The 23910-nt window shown below is 41.6% G+C and overlaps 1 protein-coding gene across 7 annotated transcripts in view; it reads left to right on the top strand.

Moving 5' to 3' along the window:
* Positions 1-18349, top strand: part of LOC135198434 (ATP-dependent RNA helicase DHX30-like) — a 68391-nt gene extending 50042 nt beyond the window's left edge. For all 7 annotated transcript variants that reach the window (XM_064225967.1, XM_064225969.1, XM_064225974.1 and 4 more), the window contains exons 14-17: positions 1577-1815; positions 2184-2394; positions 3836-4099; positions 18066-18349. In XM_064225967.1, coding sequence (XP_064082037.1) covers positions 1577-1815; positions 2184-2394; positions 3836-4099; positions 18066-18276 — 925 coding nt within the window. In that variant the 3' untranslated portion in view covers positions 18277-18349. The remainder of the gene's footprint in view (positions 1-1576; positions 1816-2183; positions 2395-3835; positions 4100-18065) is intronic.
* Positions 18350-23910: the final 5561 nt, after the last annotated feature.

Below are 23910 nucleotides of genomic sequence, written 5' to 3'. Positions count from 1 at the left end.
GATGCTTTGCATTCATGTTGAGTGCAGACATGCTGCATTTCTTTCCACATTTTTTGTATGTATCCTGCCTCCAGCTTGTTAATGCATGACTAGGTGTGCTGCTGCTGTTGTCAGTTGTGCCTGCAAATGTCATTAGTTTCAAACCGATGGTGATGAGTGAGAAGGGAGTATACCCCTTACTCGCCCAACTACACCACTTTTTCTTTGGCTGCCAGAAAGAGAAGACATAAACACTCTCTCTTCCATGTGTGCTCATTGGATATCAGACGAGTCACTTGCTTCCCTTGTGACTTTGCAGTGCTTTTGTGCTTTGCCCTTGTATTTTTGTCACTTGAACTGTATTTTTGTGTCACTGACCTTGTTGTTATGGCAATGGTATTTTTGGGTCACTGTTTTTGTTTTTTTCTTGAAATGAAGTAACATGACTAATGCAAGAACAAGGAACATTGGCAACCTTGTGGTTGCATCATTACTCTATTATTGGCAGACCCAAATGAGTTTTTTTTATTGTAGGGTAAGGATCTCATTGGAAAAAGTATGGTCAGGTAAACGAAGAAGAGGAAGAAGGACAATGCATTACCTGGTTTTCTTTCACCAGGGGATAAGGAAGCAAGTGGTGCTCAGGAGTTGTCATCTTTCAAGTATTTGCAGAACATTTTTCTTACTTTTAACAGTCCAGGTTTGTCTTTGGCAGCATTTTACAGTGACTTGGCAGAAAAGGAGAGGCTGCCTCCTGATGTGTCTATTGCTGTTCCTGCACGCCCATGACCTCTTTGTGTACTTCGAAGGAGGGGATCCTCCAGTGCAGTAGTTCTGCCAATCCTACAGCTCATTTCCAGTCTGACCAGCTCTTCAGTGTGAAGGACGAGCAAGACATTTTAGGGAAAAAGGAAGAAAAGTTTCGGCCATTCTTCTTCATTTTCCTCTAGCTCATCTTCGTCCTTCTCCTCGCTGGACTCTCTTACTTCATGTAGGAGGAAAAGAATAAAAGGAAATCTAAGACCCCTCACATAACTAGTTCATGATGAATTCTCTAGCCTATTCATCTTCATAGTAGGCAAATAAAGATTATCCCTCCCTCCTCATTCTAAGGGGTGGCTCCTATATCTAAAAGGCAATGGTTGCATCCCCAGAATAAAAATAACAAATTTGTAAAATTAATTTGTTTTTCCTAGTTATACAAACCAGTCTTTTATATAGGATAGACCCACCTTAGATCCTGCAGCCAAAGGAAAAAGTAAGTGGCAGCAAGGTTAGACAAGTGAGGGTGTTCCTTCTGTCTCCCTCAACTGAAAGATATCCTATACGTATACTAGTACTACATATATATAAAGGACTTTGGTCTCTGTACCTGTGGAAAACATAAATTACTTAAAAATTCATGTTGTACTGGCTGGACAGTTAGATAAAAGATTCAGAAAATAAATTAGATGAAGTGAATGAATATCAAGTAAAATACTAAAAAGTGGGTCACATCTGTGGTTCAAAAGGATGTTGCAAACACTTTTTAGTAATGAAGTCAGTACACCAGTTGCATAATTGTGTTTTTTTAACTTATGATTTTTTTTTTTATCAGATGTGTAGATTCAGTTGCATCAATTGCAGCAGCATTAAGCAGTGGCAGGGGTATATTTCATAACAGCATTGACATGCGTTCTGACATACGAGACGTTAAACAGTCAGTAAACCCAACAAGTGATCTTCTGGCAATGTTAGGCCTCATTCAGCACTGGGAGGAATTGTCCAACTACAGAGACTCCATTCATTACTGTAATAACAATAATCTTAGTCATCGTGGATTGTTGTTTAATAATGGTTAGTAAATGTTTATCTGAAATACCTGTAGATATTTAATAGTAATACCATCAGCAATTGCCATAGTTTGATTGTAGTTATTTTTAAGTAAGTTTTACAAGACCACTGACTCAACAGAATTATATAGACCTAAATGTAAGAGTATTATTTATCTGGAACAGAAAGTTTTGGTCTTACATGGAGCAAATAAAAAAATTGTAACTTTCTTTTAAAAGTTTAGTTATAATTTATTGATGAGTTTGCACACTGATTTTTAGCCGTTTTCCCACACAATACAGTGCATTTTTTCATGGTGACAAAAGTAATGAACAATAATCAATAATTATAAAAAAAAAAACAATTCTTGACATGATTAATTTTATCCCTAGGGATCAAGAGAGTGTATGGCGACCATCTGAAAGATGCCTTTATGGTTGATAACAATGTGTTCTCCGAAGACTCGGTATGGAATGTGAACAACCTGAATCATCAGTTACTTTTGGGGGTTTTACTGGCTGGTGTTAACAGAGTATTGCTCCTGCAGAGAGGGACATTGTCTAAAGGGATACTGCGAAAGGATAGTACTGTTATCAAGATGTTGTAAGTTATATAAAAATTATATTATTTTGATGGAAGCATGTTAACTTTACAAGTTTTTATCTCTTATAATTCTCATCATTATAATTCTCATTAACACTTATTATAATTCTCACTTAGCTGTTTTAATGTCCGGATTTCTTTTATAATTAATTTCAACCTTTTCAGTGGTTCAGAGCTTAAGCCTACTGGTTTTTCTGCATCTACAGATTATTCCTTGTTAGTAATTTTTTAAAATGTCATGACCAGTTGTTAATCAAGGTTACCTGAAGACAAGTAGAATTATCTATCCTGGTGAATATTTCCACAGTGCCATCAGTAGTATTCTTTTTAAAATTTTGATCAGGATTTTGTGTAGCATAAATGTTAGTCATGAAGTAGACCAGTAAAGAAAACATTATTAGTTTCATCCATAATTCATTCACCATGTGTTCTAGTATATGGGGAACTCCCCTTCCCCCTCCAAGAGAAGACTAATGTTTTTATCACCTCTTCAATAACCTTCACAGCCCTGCTATGAAGTTTTGAAGTCTTTACCTGCCATTAGTCAAATATTACTGTTAAATTAATTATTTATCATGCTCTTGCTTCTGGAGTTTAGAAGTTCCATAGGACACACACGGTGGATTTTATGTTTCACACTTTACCTTTGTCACTTTGTGCCATTCTTACTCAAAATACTTATGGAATAGACAACCACAACCTTTAACACTGTAAATAAATGAGAAGACATGAATATTTGTAGTGTGTGTTTATACAGTTCTAGTAAAAACTTGCTAAATATTTAAATTCTGTTGTATAAACACTGCTTTTATTCGTATATTTGATATAAGACAGAGGTTTTTTGTGCTTAACACATCTCATTTATTATGGTGTTGTACTGCAAACTAATCTGCTGCTGCTGTTCTATAAACACATCTAGGAGTCGTATTATATAAATTAGATTTTTTTGGTTTCACAAAAATATCAAATATCTGCTGTTATATGAGAGTGATAGACAGTTCCCTTATTTGCCTTGCTATATTTAATAGCAGAAACTCTTGTTTGATTATATTTATCTTTTATAGCATGTTTCTGGATATTCTTTTGGTTTTATCATTTTTTTAAAAATATATCAGTGTCAAAATATTAAATTCATCTGCCGTAATTTGTGCTTGTTTGCCATGCTGTAGATGATACTTCCACTCAAGGTCACCCCATTCTCCCCCCTGTCTCTTGTAAGTTGGCTATCCAATTTCTATAAATTTACATTGCTCCAGTGATTATCTCTCATATCAAAACAAATCTTATTGATGAGAACTGAGATCTGAAGTTACCGTGTCTCATTTATAGCAGCAGCATCTTTCAGCAAAGTGAAAGTGAATATATAGTACATAGCATGTGCTAGACTTTCTTTTTTTATGGAGCTCAGCAGTAACATTTTAACATATTTTTACTTACTTAGGGAAGGGACAGTCATTAATACTGGCAGTGACTGCGTACTACACAGCATCCCCAAAAATCTAGATGATGATTCCCGCCATCTGTTGTGTGTCCACTTGACGAGGGATGAAACGTCTCGAAGAACAGTTGCAAGAGACTTATCTCTGCTTCAGCCAATCACAATTGCATTGTTTGCTGGACAGGCTTTATCTCTTCACCTAGCAGGAGAACAGTATTTACTGTCGGTTGATGGCCAATTAAAAATGTCATTTCATGTTGACCAGAGGTAAGTCCATATATCAGTACAACAAGTCTTTATTATATGTCAATATGGATTTTTATTTTAAGAAAGCTCCCAACTTATGACCAGATGCTGGGCATAGCTAGAGGAATCTAGCCTGCTTTTGTAGATTAACGAATGCAATAAGGAGCACTGGTCTTGCCTAACTGCAACAGTCTCTTCCCACTAGGCTGTCAAATGTCTTCAACTGCAATTTTCCAACATTTACTACTCAGTAGTGAATAACTCCTTCAGATCAGCTGTTTAGGAGTCTTAAAAATAAAACTGGGTGCATTGGAAGGCAGAGCTTTAGTTCAGTCACATAAAATGTCAAAATGTCAGGGGCAAACAGGTAGTGTAAGATACGTGAAAAATAAAAGTCAAAACTAACAAAGGATTGAAAACAATAATGAAAATTAACAAGAATCAACACCTAAGCAACGCCTTACAACAAAGTTGGGGGTGGGTGGATCAGTGAAATTAAGGGCCATAGCTCAAACACTATTTGTTCATGTTCAGTTTAATGTGGGTAGAGGAGTCTTAGGTTTAATTATGCATTGATGATGTAAGACATATTTGCTTTGGAGGTAAATTGAATGATAAAAGTGATTTATGTGATGAAAAAAGGTAGGGAACAAGAACTTTTAATTTTTTTATCTGATACATGTTCTTTTTGGCATTTGACACTTCATCTTCCATTTGAGCATTCACCACAAGTAATTGGGAAGGAAGAGCAGAATATTTCAGGGAATGAAACTTAAAATTTTTGTCTATGATTACTATGTCTATTGGATGGTACTTTCATTCAGTTTTGTGCCCTATCATTAATTTTTCATTCTAATGTGGTTTTAGTGGTTGTTTAAATTTACCTAAATTACATCATTACACTTGTCTCATCCTTGTAAACTAATGTACCAGGAAGTATGACAATTTGTCCAAAATTGCATTTTCCTAACTATACAAACCTGAGGTCCTTTACAATAGGAAGGTACTAGCGGCAGCTGGATAGGTCGTAAGCTTTCGAACAAGGGTTCGGTAGTTAACTGCTTGTCCGACAGGCGCGCGCGCGCGACTGGGAGGTAAACAAATCACTTTTGCTTTTGGCCCAAGCAAAAACTGCAGAGTGAGGGGTGGCATGAGGTGGGACTATGTGTAAAAGGACCTCAGGTTTGTATAGTTAGGAAAAATGCAATTTTGGACAAATTGTCATTTGTTCCGACACGGCATACAAACCTTCGGTCCTTTTACAATAGGAAGACTCACTTCTTGGTGGGAGGAATCTGAGTCTTTTGTGAACAGACTGGTGTTCGCCCAACCTTGGAATGCCTCCCTGGTCGTAAGAGCGAGGGAGGGATCCAAGCCTCTGTCCGATTGATCGGGGTGTGCACCCTCGGATCAATGGTCAGACCTCTGGACCAAGTGCTAAGAGAGAGGCCAAGCGTATTCTCTTCGTACCAGCAAACAAGAACAAGTTCCTATTTGCAAGAGGCAACATAAAGTTATGGTTTGTCTCTTGTTGGCATCCACTTCCCCCCCCTTGTAGGAGGAATGGTGGATAATTCGCTCCCATCCCTAGTGAAGGGATAGGATGGGCTCTGTCGAGTAGCTCACCGGCAGCTCGTCCTTATCCAGCAAGGTGATGACCGTATCCCTCTACCCACAGGTAGAGGGGAGAAAAAGATAGGAAGAGAAGCCAGTCACTCTCTCATTCACTTATCTTATTCTTACAGTCAACACGAGGACTCGATGCTGTTCAGCCGCTAGGGTCTGGGTTAGCTACACAACGTGTTGAGCAGCCACACGGGTCCCAAGGAAAACGATCCAAGGACCTGTGGGCAATATCCAAAAGGTAGAAGGAGGTGCCAGTGGTCTGGTTGTACCAGACCCCTGCCTTCAGTACCTGCGCCACAGAGAAGTTCTTGTGTAACTCGAGGGAGTGTACTTCTAGGTCATCTTGGTGCTGACGAAGAGTCTTCAACACTCAGCCTGGGATGTCGAGTTTCTTCAGAAAGCGCGGTCGCGCTTTCACAGGACAAAGCAGCATCTCCTTCACATCGAAGCGGTGAAGTCCATTAGGGAGGGGATTGTGAAGGACTCTAACCGATCGTCAGGAACCGAAGGGTTCTGAGTTCTTCGCTACGAAGTCGGTACGAATTGAGCGTCACGAATACCCATCCCCTGGTATGCTTGACTTCGCAGGAAAAGTCTAGCAAGTTAACCGGTCAGAGGAAAAGCAACGGGAAAATGGTCGTATGACCTATCCCTCTTCTCGACTTTCGGTGATGTCCTGTACCCATACTGGTCTACGTCTGCAGCGAAGTGTCTCACATTCTCCTATCCCATGCAGTGAAGTTCTTCTCGGTAGTGGATAGGACACCGACACTCAATGGTGGGTGTCGATGGTATGGGTACTGTGACAAGCTATTAAAACGAAGTAATGATTGCTTTGTAACAACAGAACTAAGTCAACAGCGTAGTTCGTAACTGACTCGGGAGCTCTGACAGCTGCCGACTGACTGCGTTTGGAAGGAGGCAAGTTGTCCAAGCATCCGAGCAAGTCACGTGACCTTCGCCTTAAAAGGGTTATGCCAAGAGACTAAACAAATAATTTGTTCGTCACCGATGCCAGAAGGCGAGGTGATGATTCTCTTAAGGCATGTGCCCAACAGGCGAAAGTCAATTGCCTTCTAGAGACCGAGGTCCCTCATGGGCAAGATATCTCATAGTATAGTTGATTCTCAGCTAAGGAGAAAAAAACAACATTATGTGTCGTTGAAGACGAAGGTGTACAGAAAAGCAACCTACGTCTTCACAGCTGAACCGAGAGAAGGATTCTCAAGATTCTGAACCTGTGCTACAAAGACTGAGAACGCTAACCGCTATTCATTGCTGTCCGGTGAGGATCGTAGTTGCAATAAAAGCGGAGCGCTTTTCAGTAATGAAGAGACAGGGAATACTGCCTGAAGAACTGCTTCTCATGGGCTGAACATTTGGAAGTAGAGCTGTCAGGTCGGAGAGTAAGGCGATGTCTTCTGACACATCTGTAATTTTCGGAGGGCGAGCAATGAATAATTGCACACCTACGAATACGAGATATTTTGAAGACAAACTCAGATGTCTGCAAAAATCATTCGCATTATCGCGGTGCGATGCAGCGGGAGACCTAGTACAGACTTCTGTTACCGTGCGGTAAACAGAAAGATGAAAGAGTCCAAGAGATATCTCTGTTGAAAATTCTCGCAATGTCGAAGGCGATGAAATCGAGCGTCACAGCAGTAGATGGTCCTTCATTATTGCGAGAATCCCCGTTAATCAGAGACCTAAGTCCATGATTGTTGGGCAGAGATACGGTTCGGTAGTCAATCAAACCAGGGGAGAGAGAGACGTAACCGACCGTGCATCTCCGAGACCTAGCTGATACTGAGCTGCTATCAGGCAGTTCAATACGCAGTAGCTCTCGGTGACTCGTCATCCTGAGTTGCCATGGTAAATCCATTATTCCACGAAGGAATGCGTTCGGCTAGAACCATCGAGCATAAAGAATACGCTCGAGCAATTATATTTAAAACGAAACGGATTTTCGGTTAAATAACCAAAACAAAAGCTGATTTGGTGTTGTCATGACAATACCAAGTATCTAAAATCGAAACTGATAACTGCTGGGAGGTTGCAGGCAACCCCGAGTTGCAGTTCAATTAAGATACAATTCGTCTCGGTCACAAACCGTAGAGTTAACTACGGTATGCGCCTACCCCCCCGGACAATTCAACTGTTAAAAGAATCATGTCGCGAGGGTAATATACGTAGTATATTTGTAGGTTCTGTAACCACGACCTCCATCCTAAATTCTTTCCTCTCGAGGAATGAGAATAAGGATTGGAGATCGACCGCCTTCGTTCTCTAGTCAAGAGAGTGAAGGAGAAGTCTTTCCCAAAGGAAAGCTTCAATGGTGAACAGAATACCGAAGACGATAGTTCAAGCCAAACTGGAAGTTCTCGTCCGTTCTTCTCTATTCCAGGTTAATCGCCTACTGTGAGATACTCTTCTTTCAGCAGCAGTCTTCTTCCAATGCTAGAAATTACAGGAATTCGAGCATAAGCGAGGTTTCCCGATTATCGTGTAACAATTATCGGGGATTCTCGCTCACTTTGGACCGTGGTCTCGCCTAAGTGTTTGGAGATCGTAAAAAACTCGAACACTCTGAGTGCGCTAGAAATTCCGTAGAATTCTAAGCACTCTGCGAACCAAACCCCCCACCGAATTCGTCAAACGATATCGGCTGGTGGACCTCTCGATTCCCGTAGAAATCGAGAAAGGGGCAGGATCCCTCCTCAACGACCGGGGCTTACGTCAGGTAGGACCCGAAGGTCCCCCCGGTAGCGCAGCCCCTAACGTGGGATCTTACAGAGAAATCTCTGTAGGATCCCTCCCCTTTCCCTCGTAGCCGTAAGGAGAGAGGGAATGGGGGAGGAATTGGATACTGGCTCGTCTTACCCAGCGGAACTAGCAGTTGGAGAAGAAAATGAGCAGCCATCGCCTTACGGCGATGGCCTCTCAGAGCCTGGGAAAACGTATCGTCAGGAGAAAACGTTTTCCCGAGGAGGGTTACGAACTCATACTGTAGGTAAGGGTCTGCCGCCACTGTGAACGTCGTCTGGGTGGGGCTGATCGACACCTGACAGGAGAGAGCCGATACCGTCCTCCAACTCATTCCAGTCCTCGTCGAGGTCGAAACCTCTCAGGAGGACCGAAGGGGTATTCAAATACGGTGTCCGAAGACACGTAGAAACGCCTCTGTCGCAGTAGAGGAAGGAGGTGAAGTAGCTTGTTCGACCGGCAGAACTGAGAGAGCCTTCTTGTCCGGAGACGAGAGACTACCTGGTTCAACACAGTCGGCCAAGCTCCGATCGCGGCAGACCCACCGTCCGATTTGGGTTCCCTCTCGGGCCCCAAAACAACTCGAGCCGAGGACGTGGCTCTGCTGGGTGGGAGCGGCGATCCTTCCCCGAGGTCGTTGTGCTGACGAATCAGCGCCATAACCTCGACAAAGTTCCTCTGGAATCTCGGAAGTCACAGCATCTTGCAGAGTAGGACCGTTAAGCCCTTCGAACAAGAGCATATTCCGAGAACCTTCCTCCTAAGAAGGGGGAAACAGCGACAGCCCTCTCGGTCTTCTCCATCCACTTGCGCATACGTCCTGGCCGGTCCAAGAACCGTGCCTGGCACGTAGGGCGTCGTGGTGGGATCATGAGGGGCGCACCCCTCACGATCACTCCTCAATACCTCGCTCCTTCCGGTGTAACCCGAGGAGGTTGAAGGTACGGGAGAGGCAGACCTGACACTCCCTCCTCGCTCGCTGGCAGAACCAGCAGGCTTGGAGGGCTGCAGGCGATCGTCAACCCGCGGTGGCGATCGAGCTGCAGGCGATCGTCAACCCGCGGTGGCGATCGAGCTGCAGGCCTGGTCGAACCGTCTCGCTGTGGAGAACGGCTGGACTGAGCACAGCGGCCCAGATCTCGAGTGTCAGACGAGCTGGTGCTGGTTGCCGTATCCGATCGCTCTCTGTGAGAGCGACGGTCAGGCGACCTGCAGGCTCCACTGTCACAGTGAGACAGGTGCTTGTCCTCACGGCACGTCCCGTCGCTGGTTCCAGCCGTGGCTGGCACCGGCGAACGGGGGGACCTCTTCCCAGGGCCTCAGACGTGGCCGGGGGGGCTCGTGGGGACCGTCACGTCCCGGGTAGCCAGCTGGTCGCCGCGAGAGCGAGAGCTGGTCTGGTGAGAGTCGCGTGAGCGGCTGTCACCAGTCTTCCGCCCCGTGCCGTGAACCTGACGCTGAGCGGACTCAGAGGTCTGGTTCCTGGCTGCACGGTCGCTGGTAGGCTACCGTACACTCGGTACCATCCCGCGAACGAGAGGCCGAGACGGACCCTGATGCAGTGGCAGAACCACTGACACCAGGCGAGGAAGTACCGGTGTTAGACGGTACCCCTCTGGTCCCCCGTAGTCTTCTTCCTTGCGGAAGAAGAACACTGGGCCCCGCTCAGAAGGAGCAGGAGGACCAGCGGAAGGAACCCTCCCGTCCCACCGAGGTGAGACGGGTCCGAGAAGCTCCCGAGGGAGGACTTCTTAGGAGGGAGGAGGCAACCTTCTTCTTCCTCGGCTGTGAAGCATTAGAAGTCGAAGGGGAAGAGGCGGCAGCCGACGACGATGAAGAAGATGACGACACCATTCCTCCTCTTCTCGTCAGCTTCCTCAGGACAGACGTAAGTTTGAATTTTGGCCTAGCCTAACTCCTTTCTTTCTCTATAAAAATGAATAATCTACCCACCTGTACGCTTTCTCCAACTCAGTACACTCCAGAAATCACCTTAAAACACCAGCACCACAAGACTTACGACCCAAAAAACAACTCCTACCAGACAGAGAGCTCTCCCCTACCAACCACACACCACCAACACGTGCTTTCTACTGCCCCGTGTTATTGTTTACATCCTGCCGACGCCGCCGCCATCTTGTCTATGACGTCACAGCCTATGACGTCACAACCACCACAATTAAATACATCAACAGACACCTTCTAGAATCTACCACATGTTGTCTATATATAGGACACCCCCACATATTCAACAATGCATAAAATACCCATAACAATTATACAATATATAATCACACTTATCTATACCCATAAACAATTATCAATATATAATCACACTTATCTCTTTCTCCCTCCCCTCCGACTGTTTCCTAACCTAGTATTCCCCTCTTAATTTCCTTCGTCCTCCAACTCTTTACCCTCTACATAATTTTCTAATACATTCCCCTGAAACTCCTGCTTTTTAGTTAATACATCAGCCACTTGCTCCTTTCCTTTATCCATCTCACCTCCTTTATTTCCCCGGATTCAATGGTTTCCCTTATTGCAGCAATACTATTTTTAATCTCTGCTACTTACACCAGTGCTCGATTTGATGGCGGTCATTAGTGTTTTACTATCAGTGTTAACCAAGGCTTCTAAATTTCTCCCTCCTACTACCTCTTCCCACAAATGCTTGAAATATAATCAATCCTTCTACAGCTTCCCCAACACTCAGGGCTTCAGCCTCAATGGTGGATTTTGCCACTCTCCTGGATTTCCTAGACTTCCACCATATGGGACTTCTCCTCTTCCCATCTGTCAAAGAAATAATATAACCCAGTTGAGTATGGCCATCTTCTATGTTTCCAAATGAGCGTCCGCATAGGCTTCCCAATAAACCCTTTCTTCTTCCATCTCACTTATTGTAACTTCGCCCATCATGCTCTTAGTTTTTCTCACAATTTTAATAAGTTCTTCATATCCTGAGTTGTTCCTTCTTTAAATGCTTTACTTAATTCGCTAATATCATATGATATTTCTGGCATCGTGTGTAGTGATACCCAATTCAGCTGTCCATACCACTGATCTGTACTCTGTTAACTCTTTTTGTTCTAGCACTCTATTACCCGTATATATTCTAGCCTCTGGTTCTCTTATGGAATTTATATACTGCCACTGATTAAGGGAAAATCTATTTCTTCTGCTCTATTACTACTCCTATATACTTGAACCTTTTACTCTCTTGTTCTTCCTACTTGCAATTCCCTTTCAATCTCCCAATCGTTTCCTTTAAGAATCCTTCAGTTCCTCCGTAGCAAAATCATCTACTTGTGTACACAAAATGCCTTCCAATTTATTGTTCTTTTTCCAAAAGAATATTAGGTTCTAGTCTACTTCTCTCACCTTGAAGCTCCTTCACTACTTTCACCACTTTACAATACCATGCTTTTGCTGCATCCTTGAGCCCATAGACTGTTTTCTTCAACTTCCATAATCCCCTCCAACCATCTTCCCTTGGTGGCTTCAAGTACACTTCTCTTTGTATCTCGTCACCTTGTAAATATGCAGTTTTGACATCCAATGTATAACAATTCCAATTTTTCACCTTTATTTAACGGTTAGACAGAATTTTAAAATTTCAGCATTTGCATGTGGGAGCATCCTTTTCCCACTCAGCCATTCTTCTTCAAACCCTCTAGCTACCAATCTTGCTTTACATATCCTTTCCCCCCCTTTTATCTTTTCAGTTACTATCCATCTTGTAGATATAGCTTTTTGTCCAACATCATTTACCTCCTCATATACCTGGTTATCTCTCCAACTTAGAAGTTCTTTTTCTTTAGCTTCCAATTATGCTTCTATTTTCAAATCCCAGCAACACCTCCTCTTCATCTTCAATTTTTTTCACCTGACTATAATCCCTCAAGTTAACCCACCCTTTGTCACCTGACTGTGAGTCTCGTATATTGTACGAATCAGCCCATGCTTGGCTTGATCTTTTTCCTGCAAGACCTAAATAGTCCATTCTTCTACTTGTCCTGTATCATTGTTTATAGCCCGTAACTCTATTTCCCTTTTTGAATTTTGGTATCTCTTCCATTAACTCGCTTTCTATTGACCCACTTTGCCCACCCGTTATCTTCCACTGTTTCCTCTATCACCTCTCTTTCTAGTCTCTTCTGTGTCTGCATTCCTTCTCTCACCCATTATCTCCTCTCCTTCCAGCCAATCTACTTTCCCTTCATTTGGGCCATCTGACCTACCTTTCACCCCATGGGATTTATCTATTCTAGCCGATATCTCTTCTGTATCTGGTTATCGTCGTTGAATCCTTGTCACATGTATCCTATCTACTTCTCTTAAAGAATCCCCATGTTTGACTATTATTGTTTTCCCCGATACTCCCACTACCTGAGCAGGTCCTCCTATTCATTCATTTCATTTTCCCTCTTATAGAATACCTCATCTCCTACCACTGCTTCTTCAAATTTATGTTCTCTGATGTTTTTGTTTAGCGCTATTCTTATTTTATTACAGGACTCATTTTTATAAATGCTTTTTTTCTCTGGCCTTGTGCATTGCATTCAGTGTGTCCCTTACCATACCCTCTCCATCCCATTTTTTTCTTGCTTGCAGGACTAGAACTTTCTTCTTTCCTATTAGGTTAGCAGTGAAATGGGTTTTTTTCCAAATACTAATTGGTTGGGAGAGAAACCTCCATTATTCATTAAACAGTTCCTAGCACTCACTACCATTTCAAAGCTAGGGACCATCTACTTTTTCTCTTCCTCCATCATCTTCCTTGTTACTTCCCTTGATCATGCCTACGGTCTTTTCACATAATCCGTTGCTCCCACGGAGATTCTGATGCTGTGGCTAATACTAATATTCCATTTTTTCTGCCATCCTCCTTACTTTTTCATTTTGAAATTTTAAATTCTACCCCCCATTATCTGACAATATTTTGGAGGGTGCTCCAAATATAGCAAACCAGCACTCAAAAAAGTATCTTTTATTATAGTTTCTGGTTTCTTATCTTTTATCCAACAGGCCTGACAATATCTCGTTGCCATATCCACTATTACCAAGAACTTTCTCTCTTCTATATCTCCCACATCCATCGCTACGACTTCATTGAACGTTTTACTCCAAGAAAAGCCTACTACCGGTTTGGCTGGGGTTTCTTTTGTATTTTTACAAACCTCACAATTTTTAATCAGTTCCGTTAGTAACTTTCTTATTTCCTCTTTTTCTTTTCGATTAACCCATTACTCCATTGTGCTTCCTCTGTTAGCTTCCATATTTTATCTCCACTTCCATGACCAAACTGTAAATGTAATTTCTTCATTGTGTTCTTAATTTCCCTCGGATTCTTTCCCCCCCTTCCAACCCTCCAGTAATAATTCTTCTACCTATCCTTCCTCCTTATAGGCACTCTTAAATGACCCTGTTCGTCTTCTCTTAACTCTACTTTCATTCCCCCTAATACTTCTACTATGACACAATTTTTTTAATTTTCTTCAAATTTAGGGTCATACCCATTTTTACTCATGGTTTGCTTACCTATCAGCCAGGGTATATCACCTTGCAGAATTTCCGTCTTCAAATAAAAACTTTCTGTTTTTTTAGTATCACAGGTATTTCTATTATTCCTCTGGATTATAAGATGTCTCACCAAAATTAAAACACTTTATTAGACTCTGTCCTAGTGTCCCTCATTCTCCTCAACTCTTCCTGACTCAAATCCATGACAATACGTGCTAGTCACAATTCCCCGCAAACTGTGATTTACACCCTGTGTCCAAAATTGCATCAACCACCTCCCATGATGCTTCCACTATTTTATTACTTCTCCTACATAAACCTCTTCTTCTGTCCCATTTTCTGTTTTTACCTTATTTTCTTCTAGTCTTGTTTCAGTTTTCTTCCTATTATGAAAATTCTGAGGAACAATCCCTAGCCCAATGCCATTCTGAGCTGCATATTGCACATACTGTTACCTTCCCTTCTTTGTTTATAGGATTTCTACCACCCCTTCCTCGGTTCCCATCTTCCCCGATATCTTGGTTTTCCCTCCCTCTCCCAGAACTGGCATTGCCTTCTGACGAACCCCACCATTCCCGTTCCTCTTTAGTCCCTAATCCCTCAAATAGTCTTTTCATTGTTTGCGACCACTGTTCCGTACTCTAGCTTTTCTTGCCCAACAAGCCGATAATACCATTTGTTTTTGATTTTCCGTGAGAATTTGCTTGATCTATTACCATGATACACCCCTTGAACTTCGCCTTCAAAGCGCGCCATTTCCCCATTGCATTCTTTCCCACCATCAAGATGCTGGCCGTTCTCGTATCTAATTAAATAGTCCGCCATATTTTCACTAGATTCTCTTCTTATTAGAATGGTATCTTTTATTCTACCGTAATTCTCCATTACCGAGTCTTTTAGATAGGCTTTATCTAGTTTCTCTAGGATTAACTTTGGACCCTCTGTACCAGTAAGTTTATCTTTATCTAATGCTTCCACTAGCTCTCGGGCTTTCCCTTTTAAGCTCATTCTCATTTCTATCGCCGGGTATTTTGTATCTTCTCCATACAACAATAGCCAATCTTCGGCTTGACCTTTCCATTCTTTGTATTCTTCTTGTATCCCGCTAAACCTAGGACATTCCCTTCTCCATCTAGTAGTCTCCCTTTGTTCACTGTCGGATCCAGGCATCTTTGATCAACCACGCTCTGCTACCAGTTTGAATTTTGGCCTAGCCTAACTCCTTTCTTTCTCTATAAAAATGAATAATCTACCCACCTGTACGCTTTCTCCAACTCCAGTACACTCCAGAAATCACCTTAAAACACCAGCACCACAAGACTTACGACCCAAAAAACAACTCCTACCAGACAGAGAGCTCTCCCCTACCAACCACACACCACCAACACGTGCTTTCTACTCCCCCGTGTTATGTTTACATCCTGCCGACGCCGCCGCCATCTTGTCTATGACGTCACAGCCTATGACGTCACAACACAACTTAAATACATCAACAGACACCTTCTAGAATCTACCACATGTTGTCTATATATAGGACACCCACCATATTTCAACAATGCATAAAATACCCATAACAATTTATACAATAATATAATCACACTTATCATACCCATAACAATTATACAATATAATCTTAAATACCCCTAATCCAGTAAGAGGCTGCTATCCAGGGCGGAGCCGGGGCTGCTGTAGCCGAAGCCACAGGGCCCGGACGCACCTGTACAGACAGACCAAAGTCTGGGGTAGTACCACCACGAACAGGGACGACGTCAGCAGGTATGGGCATCTCAGGAACAGCAGGCACAGCCAGCACAGCATCGGCAGGGACAGCCAGCGCAGCAACGGCAGGGACAGCCAGCGCAGCAACTGCATGGACAGTCAGCACAGAATCGGCAGGTACTGCAGGCAGCCACCGGAAACACAGGAGGTGAAGCAGCAGCCAGGCAACATCCTGGTACCGGCGGCAGGTCCAGGGGCGAGCTCTAGGCAGCGGAAGTGTGGTCGCGGCAGCGCGGCAACCACGAGCGGCGGCGGCACGCCCCCCTCTCGGTACGGCGAACGGCACTTCACAGCGGCTGTAGTAAGACTGTTACCACGTGAGGCGAGACACCAGGTGAGGAGGGACGTCGTCACCTGGAGTCGATATCGTTGTCGTGGTCACCACCATGGGTGACCGCAGCAGGCCCAGACATAGACCGCCGCCCCTGGACACTAGGCACGCCCTGCAAATCGACAGACGGCCCATACCTCATCAAGGTCCACCCTCTGTGGCAATAGCACCTGCGGAAAAACAAATACAGTAGTATGATTTAGTTAGTGGGAAGTTCCCTGTCGCTGGCGGGGGTGAGCCCCCACACCGAACGAGCGGAAGACCCCGAATACAATTGTACATCGGGCAACTCCGAGCGCCCTCCCCCGCGCTCGACGGATCGGGCGAGGAGGAGAACCCAGATAACCTCCCCCCGAAGGGGAAGGGCCATCTGTGGGAGCTTAAGCGGGGGGGGCGGGAGGGATTCTCGTTCCCCACCCCCGCACAGCACCCATGTAGCCCAACAATAATAAAAAGAGCCCGAGAGCAATCATGCCCTCGGCACCAAATGCTCGGCATAAGGATCAATTCCCTGACTGAGCGGAACTTGAACCAAAATAAATATTGATGCAATCAATAATAAAAGGAATAACATGAAAAAGAATCTTGCATTACGATTCACTTCACCATGAATAAGGGCTCGGAGCGAGCGCATTTGCGCCCTCGGTACCGAGCGCAAGGGTAAAAGGATCCATTCCCGATTATGAACGGAAACCTTGATCCATAATGAATTGATGCAATCAAAAACAAAATATATATGAAAAATGAAAAAGAATACTGCGCTTGCGATTTCACTTCATACAAATAAAAAGGGGAAGGATCAATTCCCGGGAAATAGCGGAAACATTGATCCAAGTAAATAATGCAATCTCAATAAAATATGAAAATGAAAAAGAACTACACTTGCGATTTCACTTCATTCAAATAAAAAGGGGAAAGGATCAATTTCCGGGTAAGAGCGGAAACTGATCCAAAAATGAGTATTGCTACAATCAAAATAAATATATGAAAATGAAAAAGAATACTGTACTTGCGGTTCCACTTCCATACAGAATAAGTTTTCGTGCCGAGCGCATTCGCTCGGCAACGAGCATACAGGTCAAAAAAATAAAATAAATGAAAAGGCACTTACTTACGATTTTCATCTACACATTTTCAACCAAAATATAAGCTCGGAGCGAGCGCTCTTCCCGCCCTCGGCACCGAGCATACACAATACGAGGATCATTTCTGGGAAAATGAATTCCCGCACTTACGCCCTTCAGTCCCGGCACTCGGGTAATCGGAGGGCGTGGAGAAACCAAGATCCTTTAATTCACAATTGAATTCAATGGAAATAAATATGAAATGATTGTACTTACAATTCAGTTTCACTAGATAAATAGAAAAAGAAAAACACAACCATGCGAAAGCAACGACGATGAAGCGGGCAGAGAGCGATGATACACGTCTACACGCCAGCAGGCCGAAAGCAAAAGTGATTTGTTTACCTCCCAGTCGCGCGCGCGCGCCTGTCGGACAAGCAGTTAACTACCGAACCCCTTGTTCGAAAGCTTACGACCTATCCAGCTGCCGCTAGTACCTTCCTATTGTAAAAGGACCGAAGGTTTGTATGCCGTGTCGGAACAACTAATAATTTATTAATGTACTATTAAAGTTTGGTCTGATGATCTGGTAGTGGTACCATTTGGGCATTCGGTACCATGATGGAGAATGGGTATAAGGTAAAACTGAACCGAAAAGTGATTGATAATTGGTAATAGATAAAAGTAATTAGTAAAAAATGAAAATGGCTAAATATGAAAAATATCAATAGTTTTGAAAAAACCTCAATGTCAACTTTTAATACCTCTTCAGATTTATATTCTCAACATATAATAATGAAAGTGAACGAGACTGATGTGATAAGGAAGTGACATTCATTTAATTTTTTTCATTTTTTCGAATTGAGATTGTTTTACAGTAGGTTTCCTTTTTCAGAACTGGAAACTTCCTTATTGAACTTCGTAATGCTGTACGTCAGTTGGTTGAAATAATAATAGAAACTCGAGGTTTAGATGTTACGTCTTCAAGTTTTGAAGCTTCCTGTGATATGCTCATACAGTATGTAAGTCGTTTGGTAGAATACTATGATTTCAAAGAAGAGAAAAATACAAAGCGAAGTATATTATATGAAGATGATGATAGTTAGTGAGATATGTATCTGTACATCATGAGTTGTTGTTGTTGTAAATAAATTGTATATTTATTTTTACTGTAATATATTTCATAATATTTTTTTATCCTGTGTTATCACACAAAGAAGCGCTTTGCTAAGTTATATAAATTTTTTATCTAATTAAAAACTCTGAAATTATGTTGAACCACAACATTATGTAACTGGTCTATAATGGTGGCTAAGCAGTTAGAGACAATGATATGCCAAGCACTCACCAGGGTTGATCGACCTCGAGATTGAACATCCAGTTGGAAGATGTCCCTGACACAAATGCCATTATCTTAGAATAGCTACTCAAAATAACCCTGCCCTCATTCATGTTTCTACCAGGAAGTGATTGGCTTGATGCATATTCAACAACAAAACCAAGGTGTGCAAGGTGTGGAATAAAATGGAGTATAAAGTTTACGCTGGGCCTGTAGGAATGTTTAGTGCTGAAAGGGTAATTGAAAGTGAGAAGGTTTTGAAGGTGTAACAGGAGGCTACAGCTAGGGGACAAAGGTAATGCTGCACAGAACATTGAAGTACTAATCCCTACAGTGCATGAGGACAATTGAAAAATAAAAAAATAGCTATACAGCAACACTGCATAGCCAATTCTCCAACTATAATGTGATTATTTTTTTTCTGGTGGCAATAAGGCACCTGAACACCACAATTGACCTCTGAACTTCATGAGAAGGCATTTAGAAAGACCACTACCTCTACAAGAAATTCATACAGTAAATCCTAGACTAATGAAAAAAAAAAAAATACGCCCAGAAGGCAGCACTTTTAAATGCTGTATGAAAAGGCTTAAATGACACTTTCTACAGCAAGAACAAACAAGCATGGTATATAAAAACTAAATTACAAATATTAATTTCTACAGTAGAATACTAGAAGAATTGGAGGATTCCGTGATAAACAACTAGACAAAGACACAGAAACAAAGAAATCGAGGGCAAACAAAGCAACCGCTTGTGAAGGAGTGCGCAAGCGACTACTTCCAAGGTGGTCAAAGAAAGACTGATGCATCACTGGGCCTCTATGCATGTCTTCCACCCTGTATACATATGAGTTGCCAGATGCCACAGCTTCCTTGCTTTACAATCTTATGATTGTTTTTTTTCACACGGTTTCCAGCACAAGCAAGATTATCCTATTGTTAAGACCTCAGGTTTTTTTTTAGCTATGAAAAAGACAAATAGATTAAAAATTTGTATACTTGCTTCTTAACAAGTGAACCCAGTCATACTACAAAGCCTTGATATGATTCATAAAAAATTCACAAACGCACCGAACGGATATGCAGTGAAGAAACGCAGAAAACAAGCATTAGTTGTAAAAATATCTGCTGCTCAAGAAACTTGATTCAAAGGTCGGGCAGGGTGTGAGAATGGATAGAAGAGTCCCCAAGAGAATCACTTGTAGTTCTTTTCTACTGTTTAGTTTAAAAACTATTGCCATGCTAAATAAATTTAAGTTATTCCACACATACTCCATTCCATTTCAGCTCGAATGAAGCACTTGATAAATAAAGTGACAGTGATGTGGGATCCAAAAAGATCACAGAAAATCTAATTCATTTATTCTAATGCCATATACAAACCTTAAATGCAGATGAAACTCTTCGATGAGATACCAGTAATCTAAGTTTGCTTATGGGGATAAAGCCTATTTTATTGAAATGTACAGTAAAGATAATTATATAATATATACATAATTATGTAATTTCAATATAATAAATATATTCAGTATGAGCAAACATTCCATGTTAACTACTAAATTTCTAAGGTACAGTGTAATTATAATAAGTATAGTGAGGTATAAATTGATACTTCTATTTAAAAAATACTGCATAAATATAATACTTGTCACACACTGATAGATATTTTGATTTTATGATTCACACTACTTCATATAGTATATGAATATTCAACTGTCTAGACATCTGCAAATAACTATGATTTCTAAGGCCAAAACATACTTCAGAATAAGAATACCAGTCAAAAAACAGATGGTCTAACTTGAAGGGGAAAAATATGTCAAAGCTATGTGAACAAAACTCTGTTTAGGAAATAGGAATAATTTCAATGGTATACAGGAATGTTTCTGAAGCTCTAAAACTACCTCTGTGTAAGATCAATGACAGACTTAAGCAAACCTTGCCAATATAATTAATTTACAGCTCAGTTCCAGTCTTGGTTGCAGCTATTAAACATTACAGTTGTGATTCAAGGTTGTCGTTCAATGGAACTGCCCTAAGCCTGTGGAATATAAACAACAAAAATTACTATAAGGAAAGCTTAAAAATTATGGTTTATGAATCCTGACAGTTAACTGAACAACAACTTACTTGAAAATATTGGTTATAAAAGGAGATTCATTTATGCAATGTAGCATACATCTGCTTTCAAATGCTAAGAATGGCAGTACCCTGTTTACCTCAAGAACTTCCTAAGACCTTAGCTTTGCTTTAATATTCACATTTGCGATTGTAATCTGCATAATATGGGCCCCATGTGCTTTTAGCATTAGTAACCTTAGCATGCATCTTAGCTGGCTCTAGTAATCTTAGTCAGCTTTTCGAACCTGTTGATATTTTCTATGTATGGACTACATTAGAATCTTTGACTACGATAATTTTACGTTAAGACATTATTCATATTAACCAATTAATCATAAATAACATTATTCTGAGCAAATGGCTCTCCTGCTTCATCAACTTGAAAGACAACATACTCCATTTACCTTCAAGATTTCTTTCTTCTGTGCCAAACTCAACCACGAGGTTAGTGTGGGGAACAGAAGAATGCATTGAAAATGATAATATGAAGTTATATATCTTTTTTAGTACACATACTTTTTGACCATTACAAACCCATTAATCATAGCTTTAATTGTGATTCAGGAGGGAGGATGATGAGAAGGGGAAGACTGTAAGGAAAAATGTCTATCCACTTTTTCGAGGTTCTAAAAGAAACTTGTAGTATCCACCACACCATTTTTGGATATATTTTTAATAAGCAACTGATTCTAATAACTGTGTGGACCACAAAAGACACCAACCATGTGAGGCATTATGGTATTTATGCCAAGAAGGGAAGGCTGCCATATGTGCCAAAAACATGAAGAAAAATTCAAGATAAATAGCTCACACCCCTCAAAACACTGATAGCTATCTCCAGATTAAACTTAAAAGGCTTATAAAACTAAAACAGAACAGACTTTGTGAGTTTTGATCTTATGGGTGATCTTAAGGTGGGAGAGGTTTTTCATATGAAATGTCCAAATAAGCCCAAGAGATGAACCAACAAAGACAGTAAGAAATCAGTCTTGAAGACTGGGAGATTCTTATAGCAATATGATGGAGCAGGCAAGAAAGAGATCTCGAGTTGTGGGTCCTAAATGGAAACAACCAGAGAGAGAGAAATATGTTCCATAGTAAGCAACTAATAGCACAATACCCACAACAAACAACAAACAAGTCTCGAAAGGTACTTTATATGAGACTTATCCGAAGACCTGAATGAGCTACACACATGCCCTTATGCCTGACACATGTGCCACAGCATAACATTAACAATTACACATCCCTCAGTACACAAAAAAGCAATGGAAATACTAATTAAAATTACGTATACAATTAAAAATAGTATGTATGTACTCACAGCATAAGAAAACTGGAAAGCAAAACAACACAAAAAGGAAAAAAAAAATTATGGTTACTGAAATTTGTAATGGAGTGAGATGAAGACATTAGACCCAATCTCCAGGAGCCACAAAGTACACAAGACTTACTTTAACAAAGTAACTGTTACTCACAGGAATTATATGGCAGCAAGTGACACCACCAAGGGTAGAAAAATTGCTAATGGACATTGCAAAATTACACAAATTGCAACAAGACTAATTCAGCATATAGTAATCACAATAAAAAATTAAAATGAATGGAATACCACATAAAATGATATTGTTATGTTACAATAAAGTTTCATACTATTACTTACCTGGCAGATATATACATAGCTAAGACTCCGTCGTCCCGACAGAAATTCAAATTTCGACGCCACTCGCTACAGGTAGGTCAGGTGATCTACCGGCCTGCCTGGGCTGGGCGGCAGGACTAGGACCATCCCCGTTTTCTATCATATTTTCTCTCTTCCACCTGTCTCCTGCGGGGAGGCTGGGTGGGTCTTTAATTGTATATATCTGCCAGGTAAGTATGTATGAAACTTTATTGTAACATAACAATATCATTTTCATACAATCAACTTACCTGTCAGATATATACATAGCTGATTGGCACCCTTCGGTGGAGGGTAAGAGACAGCTACTATATGGAATAGACAGGTAAACAACATATGTTGTAGGTATACTAAAACCTTGGTTCCTACCTGATAGGTGGTAGACTTCGTGGTGTTTGCCCAGTAGTCTGCATCACCTCAAGAAACTTTAGCGAGATATGTGATCTATGGCCAAGAGTTCTTGTGGGTCTGCCGATGGGGTCTTACCCACTTACTCAGCAGAGCCTAAAAGGACTTTGTCAATGGGTGCTGATCCACTTATATGACAATACACCTTATGAAGGAGCACACTTTGAATTTGCCTAGCCTAACTCCTTTCTTTCTCTATAAAAATGAATAATCTACCCCACCTGTACGCTTTCTCCAACTCCAGTACACTCCAGAAATCACCTTAAAACACCAGCACCACAAGACTTACGACCCAAAAACAACTCCTACCAGACAGAGAGCTCTCTCCCCTACCACCACACACCACCAACACGTGCTTTCTACTGCCCCGTGTTATTGTTTACATCCTGCCGACGCCGCCGCCATCTTGTCTATGACGTCACAGCCTATGACGTCACAACACAACTTAAATACATCAACAGACACCTTCTCGAATCTACCACCATGTTGTCTATATATAGGACACCCACCATATTTCAACAATGCATAAAAATACCCATAACAATTATACAATATATAATCACACTTATCTCACCCATAACAATTATACAATATATAATCACTTATCCTTTCTTTCTCCCTCCCCTCGCGACTGTTTCCTAACCTAGTATTCCCCTCTTAATTTCCTTCGTCCTCCAACTCTTTACCTCTACATAATTTCTAATACATTCCCCTGAAACTCCTGCTTTAGTTAATACATCAGCCACTTGCTCCTTTTCCTTTTATCCATCTCACCTCCTTTATTTCCCCGGATTCAATGGTTTCCCTTATTGCAGCAATATCTATTTTTATCTCTTGCTACTTACACCAGTGCTCGATTTGATGGCGGTACATTAGTGTTTTACTATCAGTGTTAACCAAGGCTTCTAAATTTCTCCCTCCTACTACCTCTTCCCACAAATGCTTGAAATATCAATCCTTCTACAGCTTCCCCCAACACTCAGGGCTTCAGCCTCAATGGTGGATTTTGCCACTCTCCTGGATTTCCTAGACTTCCACCATATGGGACTTCTCCTCTTCCCATCTGTCAAAGAAATAATATAACCCAGTTGAGTATGGCCATCTTCTATGTTTCCAAATGAAGCGTCTGCATAGGCTTTCCCAATAAACCCTTTCTTCTTCCATCTCACTTATTGTAACTTCGCCCATC

Source organism: Macrobrachium nipponense, chromosome 22, assembly GCF_015104395.2.
Source record: "Macrobrachium nipponense isolate FS-2020 chromosome 22, ASM1510439v2, whole genome shotgun sequence".
Taxonomy (NCBI): Eukaryota; Metazoa; Arthropoda; class Malacostraca; order Decapoda; family Palaemonidae; genus Macrobrachium; species Macrobrachium nipponense.
This window is presented reverse-complemented; position numbering and strand designations above follow the sequence as displayed.